This window comes from Bombina bombina, chromosome 1, assembly GCF_027579735.1.
Source record: "Bombina bombina isolate aBomBom1 chromosome 1, aBomBom1.pri, whole genome shotgun sequence".
Classification (NCBI taxonomy): Eukaryota; Metazoa; Chordata; class Amphibia; order Anura; family Bombinatoridae; genus Bombina; species Bombina bombina.
Window position 1 is genome coordinate 1103624050 of NC_069499.1, and position 13113 is coordinate 1103637162.

At 34.8% G+C, this 13113-nt stretch overlaps 1 protein-coding gene across 2 annotated transcripts in view; it reads right to left on the reverse strand.

Annotated features, from left to right (window-relative positions):
* The window catches only part of ACSS2 (acyl-CoA synthetase short chain family member 2), a 330905-nt gene that overhangs the window by 310829 nt on the left and 6963 nt on the right, over positions 1-13113 (reverse strand). For both annotated transcript variants that reach the window (XM_053697133.1, XM_053697084.1), the window contains exon 2: positions 6677-6872. In XM_053697133.1, coding sequence (XP_053553108.1) covers positions 6677-6872 — 196 coding nt within the window. The remainder of the gene's footprint in view (positions 1-6676; positions 6873-13113) is intronic.

Here is a 13113-nt window from a genome sequence, read left to right on the forward strand (position 1 = left end):
TTCAAACAGGAAAAGCTTTTTTGGGGGGCTTTGAATAGGGCTATGTGGTTAGCAGTTCTCCAGTTATAAATGCTTTCAATTTTATGAGGAATTTTCACCTCAGTTGGTAACCTACATGCATGAAAAGAGAGCAAGACATAGAGGGCCTTAACCTGTGACTGGAAGAAGCAGAGCACAATGTTGCCAGGTCTGGCACCCAGCAGAGGATACGTAAGCATGCCAGCAGGGTGGTCCAAATATTAAATGTGAGGGCTGAAGTTACTCATGCAAATGTACATGGTGAAGCAATTCCGTTTTGACAAGGACAAGCTGACAAACTAATTTTATCCTGCCTACATTAAGAGGGCCGGTGAATACCAGCTGGAGTCAGTAATTACTGAGGTATAACTGTATCACAGACAGACCTAACCCTATTACAGCAAATCATTTGGCAAGCGTAGCTGGTAAAGCACTGCCGTCAGCCAATTTATTGTAATAAGTTTCTAGGGATAAACGTAGAGTCTTTAAAGGAACAGTTGCATTTTAGCCAATCAGAGCTGTCTCCATGGTAAATTCACATGCATGAGCTCAATGTTATCTATATGAAACATGTGAACTAATGCCCTCTAGTGGTGAAAAACGATCAAAATGCATTTAGATTAGAGGCGGCCTTCAAGGTCTAAGAAATTAGCATATGAACATCCTAGGTTTAACTTTCAACTAAGAATACCAAAAGAACACAGCAAAATTGATGATACAAGTAAATTGGAAAGTTGTTTAAAATGGCATGCCCTATTTGAGCATTAAGACTAAATTGTGCAGGGAATTCATGTATATTTTGGAATGATTCAATTTGTAGTAAACAAAATGACAAGTCACAAATGAATAAGTAAAAGTTGTTGTGAGCTCATTGTAAACCAGTTTAAGCTCATTTTAAAAAAGGTATAATATTTCTTTCTAACTGCTCTGCAAACAAACAAAAAAACATATCTAAAAGGGTCTAAAAATGATGCTCCATCAACCTCTACAATGTTATATATATCACACTATTGCCCCGCTCACAAGTTATTTATGATTGCAGCGAATTCACATAAAAAAGGTTAAAGGGATAGTAAACACCAAAAATGTTATTGTTTAAAAAGATAGATAATCCCTTTATTTACCATACCCCAGTTTTGCATAACCAACACTGTTATAGAAATATACTTTTTACCTCTGTAATAACCTTGTATCTAAGCTTCTGCCTCCTTATCTCAGATCTTTTGACAGACTTGCATTTCAGACAATTAGTGTTGACTCTTAAATAACTTCACATGAATGAGCACATTGTGATCTATATGAAACACATGAACTAATGCTCTCTAGCTGTGTTTCAAATGCAGGGGCGGCCTTTAAGGGCTTAGAAATTAGCATATGAGCCTACCTAAATTTAGCTTTCAACTAAGAATAACGAGAACAAAGCAAAATTTGATGAAAAAAGTAAATTAGACAGTTGTTTAAAAAATTATATGCCCTATCTGAATCATGAAAGTTTAATATGGACTTTACTATCCCTTTAAATACATACAATGCATGTCCTCATGACAAATAATTCTTTACATTTTATGTAATTAAGAGTAAAAACATAATTCCAGGTGTAAATTTTCTTTCACAAACTGTTTCAGCACTCCTAAAATATAACGTTAAAATGTGCTGGTATCATGTCAAATGGGTTTACAAAAAGAATTCTCAGGAAATAGCTCTTAATTCAATGTGACTTTAAGGGATAGTAAACACCACAACTTATTGTTTAAAAAGATAGCTAATCCCTTTATTTACCATTCCCCGGTTTTTCACAACCAACACTGTTATATAAATATACTTTTTACCTCTGTAATTACCTGCTTCTATCTAAGCCTCTGCTGACTGCCTCCGTATCTCAGATCTTTTAACAGACTTGCATTTCAGGCAATTAGTGCTGACTCAGTCAAAGTTGGAATCCACATGGATGCATTTCAGTTTTGAATAGAAGCATTTTTGTAATATACACGTATTAGCAAAAATGCTTCTAATAAAAACTATAGCTGTTGCAAAAGTGTATTTAAGTATGCACCATGCTTCAGCATTTTAAATACAGCACTTGCTCAGAGAGCCTAAAGGTACTTGTACCATATAGTAATGATTTAATTTGTTAATTGCTGACATGATTCAAGCCCCACTGGAGCTCTGAGCAGCTACAGTATTTAAAATGCTGGTGCACTGAGAATATGCTTCACAGGCATGTGTATAGAAAAATGTTAATGCTAAAACAGTGATAAGTTTTACTAGAAGCATTTTTGCTCTTACATGTATATTGTAAATATGTAATTCCTCTATGTGCATTTACATTTTGACTGGAATGTCCCTTTAAATAACTTCACGTGCATGAGCTCAAAAGTTATCTATTTGAATCACATGAACTAACGCCCTCTAGCTGTGAAAAACTGTCAACTACCATAACCTAATATTAACTGTAGAAGTTATGTAGAATGCATATTTAAATATTTGCATATAAATTAAAATGTAATTAATGTTGCTTGTTGTGTTTATTATTTGTTATTAAAGACTGTATAATTAATATTATAGTTTTACATAACTACATGCCGTTATGTAAAAATATAATTTAATGCTACTGACTACTATAACATATATATCTATGTTATCTATAATATTTTAAACATTGTAGATAAATGCAATGTTAACACCTAAGCTGCCCTGACCTAATCAACCCCATATAGGGGTAGGGGGTGCTTAGGTGATTAAGGCCTACTAAATGCTAAACGTCAATAATCACCTAATCAACCCCTATACAGGGCTCCATACATGTATAGGGGTAGTTAGGTGATTAAGGCATACTAAATGCTAAACATCAATAATCACCTAATCAACTCCCATATAGGTATGGGAGGTGGTTAGGTGATTAAAGCCTAAACCGCCCCCTCCACTCTGCAATCTTCTTCCATGCCGGGGGCCCTATTCATCCTGGCCCCCAACACCAGGGCCCTACCGCATGAAGACCAGGGCACTAGGAAGAGAACCAAAGATAAGATGTGGATCAGAGGCCGAAGAAGAGGCCACTGAAGTCCGCCTCCACTAAGATGGGCCCCCAGCACCAGTAGACAAGGTAAAGAGGGATTAATGTCAGACCAAGAGTCGTCAGATTTTTGATCGGTGAGAAAATCTTTCTGGGTTAGTTAGGGCTTTTTTGGGGTGTTTTGTATTTTAAAGATTTTTTATTTTGGGGGTGAGGGGTTACTTGTATTGTAGAGGGGGGTGTAATTTTTTTTTGTAAAAGAGCTTTATTATCTTTAGGGCACTGTGTTTCAAACCCTCGCCAACATGGACAGAAATCATGAGTTATTTTTTAAGCATTATATCGTAATGTATGCTTCTCTCTTTCACACCCATGACCCCGTATAGGTGACAAGAACAACTCTCAAGCTACATTTGCTTTTCTATCATTCTTTGAGGGATCTCACTGTACTGATCAGACTTCATATATAATCTTACCAGGGCAGACAGCTTTAAAAAAAGACCATTAGGGGAGCGGAGCCAGCCGGCGATTGAGATGGCTGCACTCTAAGTCTGCTCCGTAAGCCCAGTTCTTATTAAAGGCTTTATATTATGCATCCTTACAGTATATATTTCAATAGATGCTGAACTGACCCTACCAAACACAAGAGGTACTTTTGACCACACCTGATCTACACTTTGTGAACCCGAGAAGACCCGCCATGGTGCCTAGCAAAAGAACCGCTGTCTACTCATCAAGCCCTAGGACTGAGCACACGCATGGTCGCCAGTACCACTGAATGAGTGATCCGCAGACTAACATGGTTTAGTGGTCGCATCTTTTCCACACTCGAACACTTAAGAGTCACTACTAACTAAAAGATTTAAGTATCTGGAGGGCTCGGAGACCTAACTAACTGGCAATAAATCTAGGAGACTACTGGATCACATGGACTGTATCAGAGACTTGCTGCTTGCGCTGTCAGAATTATTGGATTACTATGCAGCAGCGCTTTCAGCAGAAATTAAGATGGCTTTCTTGCCTACTTCTCCCAAGGGAGCCCTGCGCAGAATTATCTGTATCGGTCGATACCCAGAAACGCTTAATCCAGGTGTCTACAACATGCCCAGTGGCAACGGAGCCCAGCATTATTCTCTCACCTTCCCAGAACATGGCTTCCTTGCCACACAACAACAAGCGACATGCTGGCGATCATCTTGCACAGCACCCCACGTCACTCTCCACACAAAGAGAAGGGGACGAAAACATGATACCCTAGCAAACAGCCTAACCAAAGATCTGACCTGCAGGATTCCCTTTTACAATACCAGAACTTTCGACAACTCGGTGGCTATGGCATAGCCACAAAGTATCTGGCTGATAAACGGCGAAGCTCACATTACTTAGGGTCGATAACAAATATATTGTTGTGGGACCCAGGGGGAGTTTAAATCGCATTAATTAACCCTAGGGCTAGTAACAGGGTCTGAATTGCATCATCCCTAGGTTGCAATTTATGCTTATGCTCTCAACAACATGAAGTTTGCCAGAGACAGTAACTTTCTCCGGAGGATGTTCCCAGGCTTACAAGGGGGACTTAAGGCTCGGTGTGCCTGTCCTTTTGATGTCATAGTATACAACTCTGGATATTTATGTAACCGTTATGAGATAGGGTACTAGAGATTGGTATACTCTTGTAAAAGTGACTGTTTGTTCTGAGGGTCTGGATAACAAGAAGAATTTTTTTGCTGCAATCGGACTGCAATATGAGAAGCATGGAACCTCTTAAGGACAATCTGCTATGGACTAAGTTAGATTGTACAAGAACAGGCATAGTGTAACTAACTTTTTTTTTCTGTAACTGACCTGATGGAGTAAAATTAACATATATAGACGCGTGGGAGCAGGTAAAAGCCGGCTTCCTGTTTTGTGTCTATAGGTGCAATTACTTTATTACCTTATCTTACTACTGTATGTACCTACTCAATATATAGCAGGTTACAGGGATCGATGTGACATTTAGCTGAGTATAGGGGTATAGTATCTCTGCTCCATACAGCTTATGATGCTGGTTGATACTGCTAACATGATTATATATATATATATATATATATATATATATATATATATATATATATATATATATAGTCTACAGGTCTGTTGATAATGGAGAATACTACTTAGCTCTCAGTTCTATCTTTTTAGCAATATTGTGCTTTCTACTTAGCTCCATATAAGAGTGATCTGTACGTACTATGCTATCTAGCGGTAACTTACAATTGCTAGGATCCATACTTCTCAAGCTGATACTGTTAGCACATTATAAGTGTAGAGGTTTTTAATAACTGAGAAATCTGATCAGCTTGTAATATAAAGTATTCAGAAATGTCCTTTTGTGGGGTTAGACCTATATAAAAGCAATACATTTGAGCTGGTTATTAGTTTTAAGAGCTTGTGCTATTTCATTCACCATATAACTGAACTTTGTTTATAGTTGGAATGTGGTGTAGATTCTTAAGTGCTTTTCCCTAGAGAAATATTGGGATACAGCTGAGCTCTTAAATTACTTTTTTTTCTACCACAGAATGATGCTGTAGTACTCCAATTTTGTATAGGATAATCACAGCCTTGCGACCGACACAGTATGTTCTCCATGCTTTAAAAGGCACAGGAAAATTTAGCTCTAAACTATACTAAATATTGGTAATTTTGGGCACTGTACTATGGTTATGCAGACTGGAACTTAGCAAACATTAGAAGCTGCAACTGATACTCTATGTTTGCAGTTCTAAAAGTGTATTGAACCATTATAAGTTTTTATTAATACTCAAGATTAAGTTGTGTGGTGGCGCTTTGTCCCTTATCTTAAGTCCCCCCCCACTACCCACACTCTTAAATTTAATTAACGCACACATGTCTACCTATTGCTCAGAGCTTCGCAAGTTCTTGTTATTATTATTATTATTATTATTTTAAGCTATAAAAGTATAAGTGATTAGACTGTAGTCTACATTACTTCCCCCCCCCCCATTTGACTAAGATATACGATAAAATAGACATTATACCTTTTATCAATTAGTCTCCATTCACCCATGTTGGTGAATATTTTAGCGGTATTAATCCGCCACTTTGAATCTGATAGCATTAATAAAAATTGCAAGAATATAGACTACTCGTTATTGTAAAAGCAGCACTGGCTGCAACTTGTTATAATTCCCTTCTCTTTCCAAGACATGCTTGTATACTCATTTTTCATAAGTGTTTACATGTTATCACACTACGAGGTGGTTATGTTTTTCAGGGAGTTATGCATATTACTCTAATTTTAGAAAATGAGGTAGCATTTTTTTTTTGGTTACTATCAACCAGGTATAAAAATATAGAGCTTAAGATTTTCACAAATATGTTAAATCGTACGTCAACTAGGTACATTTAACGAACAGAATTTACTTTTGTGTTCATTTTCTGTTACATGCATACTAACACGTCAGCGTGATTTGTAATCTCAACACACGTGCTGAGAATATGGTGTTTGTATCAAGAAATACCTCAATAAAAAAAAAAAATAGACCATTAGGTCCACAATCTTAAAAATGTAAAGAATGGTGTATTTTTCTGCAAATCAGTGGTTTCGATTAAAAACCATAATGAATAAAGCTTATTTACCAGTAAAAAGCCACTTTATCTCCCAGCTTCTTGTCATAAACATTTCTGTCCAGTACATTGTAGCAGATATTTGTGACAGCCCCTTTCATCCACTCCACAAATACCTTGCCTTTGGTAACATCAAAGTTATATCTCAAGAATGGCTGTGTAGGAGGAACACGCCAGTGGAAATCATTAGCAATTTCTCCCCAGAACTCTGTAAAAGAACAAAAATATTTGCAGTCAATACAAATAAACATTGTAAATGGACCTGATGATACAAGGTGGCTGTAGATATTCTGTCAGGGTAGGCATACCTGACATTAGCATAGTTTTGTTTATCCCCCTTAAAGGGACACTGAACCCAATGTTTTTATTTTGTGATTCAGATAGAGCATGCCATTTTAAGCAACTTTCTAATTTACTCTTATTATCAATTTTTCTTTGTTCTCTTGCTATCTTTATTTGAAAAAGAAGGCATCTAATTTATTTTTGGTTCAGCCTCTGGACAGCACTTGTTTATTGGTGGGTGAATTTATCCACCAATCAGCAAGAACAACCCAGGTTGTTCACCAAAAATGGGCCGGCATCTAAACTTACATTCTTGCATTTCAAATAAAGATACCAAGAGAATGAAGAAAAATTGATAATAGGAGTAAATTAGAAAGTTTCTTAAAATTGCATGCTCTATCTGAATCACAAAAGAAAAAATTTGGGTTCAGCGTCCCTTTAAAAAAGGGACATGAAACCCAAATATGTTATTTTATGATTCAGATACAGCATGCAATTTTAAATAAACTTTCCAATTTATTTCTAGCACTTAATTTGTTTATATCTCTTTGTATCCTTTGTTGAAAAGTATACCTAGGTAGGCTCAGAAGATGCCGATTGGTAGCTGCACATATATGGCTCGTCATTGGCTTTCAGCTAGCTCCCAATATTGGATTACTGCTACTTCAGCAAAGGATACCAAGAGAATGAAGCAAATTCGATAATAGAGGTAAATTGCAAAATGTTGTTTAAAATTGTGTAATCTAACTAAATCATGAAAGAAAATTTTGGGTTTAATGTTCCTTTAAAGTCCAAACAAAATTGAAATGCACATTTGAATACAGGTATTTTTCCAATACATGTTTACTGTGCATTTGAAGTATATCTAAATATGCATCATGCACTAGCATTTTAAACAGTACGTCTGCTCAGAGAGCCAGCTGTGGCACTGATCATGTAAACTGACTATCTGAGCATTTAGATATGATTCACAAAGTAAAAACAGTAATAGCTTTTAGCAGAAACCTTTTTGCAAAGTATACTGCAAAAATAAAACTTTCATGCTTCAGACAGAGTGCAGAATTACAATTTACTTCTAATATACCTTATTTTCTCTTGGTATCCTTTGATGAAATATAACTCACTTGCATAAATCCATATTGATGTAGGTTTATGAGCGTGTATGTCTCATAAACTCTATGGAGTAGTGTTTATAGCAATGTTTTACAATGCTGCAAACAGTGCTAAAGATATGCGCACATTCTTGAGCTCCTATGAGCGTACTTTAAGATACCAAGAAAATTAAAGGGATACTAAACCCAAATTTTGTTCTTTAATTATTCCGATAGAGCATGGAATTTTAAGCAACTTTCTAATTTACTCCTATTATCAATGTTTCTTCCTTATAAATGTAGTCACCCATAAGCAAGCACTATCCAGGGTTCTGAACCAAAAATGGGCCAGATCCAAAGCCTTTCCTAAGAGAAAGAAAAAAAATATGTGATTATAGGACTAAATTAGAAAGTTGCTTAAACTTGCATGCTCTGAATCATGAAAGCAAAAAAAAAATTGGTTTAGTATCCCTTTAAGCAAATTTGATAATAAAGGTAAACTGGAATGTTTTGTAAAGTTGTTTGCTTTATTTGAACCTTGAAAGTTTAATTTTGACTTTACTATCCTTTCAAACTGACAATCTTGAAAAACCACATGTAATGAGCTAGAACTCTGGTGCCGCCTTTACATGACCAACGTACATCCCCTAAAGATCACATCAGTACATTAAAAGAGTGCCCAGTAACATCACCCTTAAATTTGACAGGCAGTAAAATAAAGTCAAAACAGGTCTGTGGGTGTGTGACAGTTTAGTGAAGAATATGTGAAGTCTTCTGGTTAAAATGGTATAAAACCAGTGTGGTACAGACATATACAAACAAATAGAAAATGATAAGCCTAAAAGAAAAACATAAGATGGTCATGTGTTAGATTTTGGAGGTGTGCCTTCATGGCTTGATTTCTTACACCAGCTGCTCAGATCTCACTGGAGCAGCAGTTAAAGGCTACTTGTTACAGTGCTCTAGGATATCCAAGTCAAACAAACACACTGTCAAACTCCATTTACTTTACCAAGAAAAAAATATTTGTACATGTGGTCAGTTCTGAAACGCTGGTATATATTCAGCACTGAAAGAATTACAATAAACACTCTAATATTAATGAATGAGAGAGATAATTTCTAAAGTGATAATAAGGTTCTTTTTTTCTCAAATATAGAAAACTGGCAATAAATAATAACAATTTTACCTACACCACCTCCTGGTATCATGGTAAATGTCAACCACAGCCACATATGGGGGCAAATATGCTTAAAGGGACATGAAACCCACATTTTTTCTTTCATGATTCAGATAGAGAATACAATTTTAAACAACTTTCTAATTTACTTCTATTATATAATTTATTTCATTCTCTGGGTATCATTTGTTGAAGGAGCAGCAATGCACTAATGGTTTCTAACTGAACTCATTGGTGAGCCAATCACAATCAATATATATATATATATATATATATATATATATATATATATATATATATATATATATATGCAGCCACCAATCAACAGCTAGAACCTAGGTTCTCTGCTGTTCATGAGCTTGTCTAGATAAACATTTCAGCAAAGGCTAACAAGAGAAGGAAGCAAATTAAATAATAGAAGTAAAATGGAAAGTTGATTAAAATTGTATCCTCTATATGAATCATGAAAGAAAATGTTGGGGTTTCATGTCCCTTTAAGTCACACCACACACATAAGCAGTGTGTGACAGAGTACTGCTTGATATCATCAGTGCTCACTGTGCACGGGTAAAGCACGTACACAGTTATTAGCTGATAGCACATTGTAAGTGTGAAAATACAAGGGATGTGTATTTGCTGATACAACAAATGCAGAATCTGGCCACAGGTCGTGGCACTCAGCTCTTTTGCAACTGGATATATTCATGTAATAGTGCAATACACAAAGAACTAGATGTGTACTATTACACGTGTATATCCGGCTCCAAAAAGAGCCAAATGCCGTGACCTGTGGCAAGATTCACCATTCATTTGTATCAAATGCTCAACCCTAAAATTTGAACTTTTCTGCAATGGAAAAATGAAAATAAAAACCTTCTGTGAAAATATTTCAGTAGTGTGTGTATATGTATATATATATATATATATATATATATATATATAAAACTAAATGTGTGTGTGTGTGTGTGTGTGTGTGTGTGTGTGTGTGTGTGTGTGTGTGTGTATATATATCCGTCAAAGCTAAATGTGTGGAAGGGGGAAGACAATACTGATCAACAATAAGGGGAGAACTCTAGAGGCACAACTAATAGTTCAGTCGTAATGTAGTATAAACAATAAATGAGGAGATCAGCTAAGCCAAGCTAATACATATATAACACTGAACTATAATGATGTTTATCTATATAGCAAACGGTGCAGAAAATTTAAACAAACTCTCTATTTTGTGTCTAAATACCTGCAAGAGAGTTGATTGTCAAATGTAATATATAAAATAAAATTCTACTGCACGTTCTAAATACAACATGAACACAACATGCATAAATGAATGTAAAAATCATAAGATAAATGAATAGAAGTATTCAATTATATTGTGATAATCCTTGATGGTATATAAAGTCCAAACAAACGTTTGAATGAATGTATAGTATATACAAAAGTCACTTATTAAAAAACTTGTTGTTTAAATTGTTTACATTTTTCTGCACCGTTTGCTATATAGATAAACATCATTATAGTTCAGTGTTATATATGTATTAGCTTGGCTTAGCTGATCTCCTCATTTATTGTTTATACTACATTACGACTGAACTATTAGTTGTGCCACTAGAGTTCTCCCCTTATTGTTGATCAGTATTGTCTTCCCCCTTCCCACACATTTAGCTTTGATAATTTTTTATCTATCTGGTGATAAGTAGTTGGGGATTCTTATTGCCTGGATAGTTACTCTAGGGCAGCATCTGTGTATAAAATATAGTTCTAATCTTGGGTCATATCTAGCGCCATCCCTATATACATCTTCTTGCATGCATGCATGCATGCATGCATGTATATATGTATATGTGTGTGTGTGTGTGTGTATATACACACACTTATGTGTATAATATAAACATAATACATCAAATATACATAAAAATGAAATTAAACTGAACCTAACTAAAATTCATACATTTATACATTTAAATTATTTTTATTTCAACTTACTAAATAACATTATTTCTTCACATATAGGTACACCAAGAGGCTGTGTGTGTGTGTGTATATATATATAATATATATATATATATATATATACTCTCATTAGCATATTAAGAGATTAAGAGCACTTGTAGTTTTAGAATTACTCAGCTAGCAGTCCCTTAGACCATACTTCCTGTTCCTTTTTCCCCTCTCTTTTTTGGAGAGGGAACATTTGAAATAAGAGTCTTTTAGTGTTTTTGGCTAATATCCACTCTTATAGGGGCTACAGGAGTCTTAGATAAGATATTTTAGAGTGATAAATATTGACAATAGTTATGATTATTTTTTTGAAAAATGTTAATTATTGATCACATGTTAGATTAATTTGCTTATGTACTTATATATTTTTTTATTATTATTGTACTTTACACAGTCCCACGTTGGACATCACGATTACTTTAGCACCCATGTGATTTGTATTATCTAATTATTATGCCATTGGCTATCACATTGCATTTAACCACACCACAGGTGAACACCTATAGATCTCTGATGAAGCGCATGTGAGCAACACATCAGATCCAGCCCCCCTTGCACACTGTTTTTGTGCTACACCTTCACATTTGAACAAACCACTTTGGCATCTGAGTTCCACGGCTCCTCGTCTCCTTTTGTATATACGTATGTATGTATGTATAAAATATATATATATATATATATATATATATATATATATATATATATATATATATATATATATATATACACACATATACATACATACACACACGTGTGTGTTGGCCGAATCTGCCAAATATAAATGAGCCCTTCCACTTGTCAACACAGTCACCCTGTTATATGATACAAGGTCATTTAGATAAATCACACTGAAATATGCTGCATGGACTCCTGCCTAAGTAAAAAGAAGAACATTGTAGGAATAAGAGGAAAAATAATAACTGTTCATAGTACATTTTTTTAAAGGGATAGGAAAGTCAAAAATACACTTGTATGATTCAGACAGAGCATGTAATTTCAAGACACTTTTAAATTTACTTCTATTCTCTAATGTGCTTCTTTCTCTTGGTATCCCTTGTTGAAAATATGCACATATCCTACACTAGTGGGAGCTAGCTGCTGATTGGTGCCTGCACACATTTGTCTCCTGTGATTGGCTAACTAGATTTATGCAGCTAGCTGCCAGTAGTGCACTGCTGTTCCTTTGGCCAAGGATAACAAGATAATGAAGCAAATTTGATAATAGAAGTAAATTGGAAAGTTGTTTAAAAGTGTATGTTTCATCGAAATCATGAAAAAACTAATACAAATAATACAGTTTTTTCATAAGAAAAAAAAGGTTAAAAACAAAACAAACAAACCTTGAAATTTAAGCTGACAAAAAAAGAAAAAAAAAAAAAAAAAAAAAAGGAAACATAAATAATACCAGGGAATCAATAGGCCACTGGCTGAGAGGGACAACTAACACAGATAAAATTGGCCTATTCAGGACAGGAATGTCCATATTTCAAAACACAAAGCACTTTGTAGATACATTCTGAAATACTGTTTAAGGTTAAACAAGAAAAAAAACACACATCTGTATCATGTCCCTTTAAATGGGATTTTATTTTAATTGCCTCTTTAAATCTAAAAAGCAGTATGAAGTTGTGTAAATTTTTGACTTTGATAATAATAGTTTTGAGGACATTAGGATGAGATTGGATGTAATATCATAGAAACACTAAACTGCAGTAAGCAATTTAATTTAATTCAAAATAAAATTATTTTTAGAAAATATAAATACTTGAAAAAATAAATCATAAAATAAAGTTTGAGGGTAGCTGATTCATAGATAGTTTTAGCTAATTTATTTACAAAGCGTCAATACTGTATATTATATAGCTGCCATTGTACTTTATCAATACAATAAATAGGAA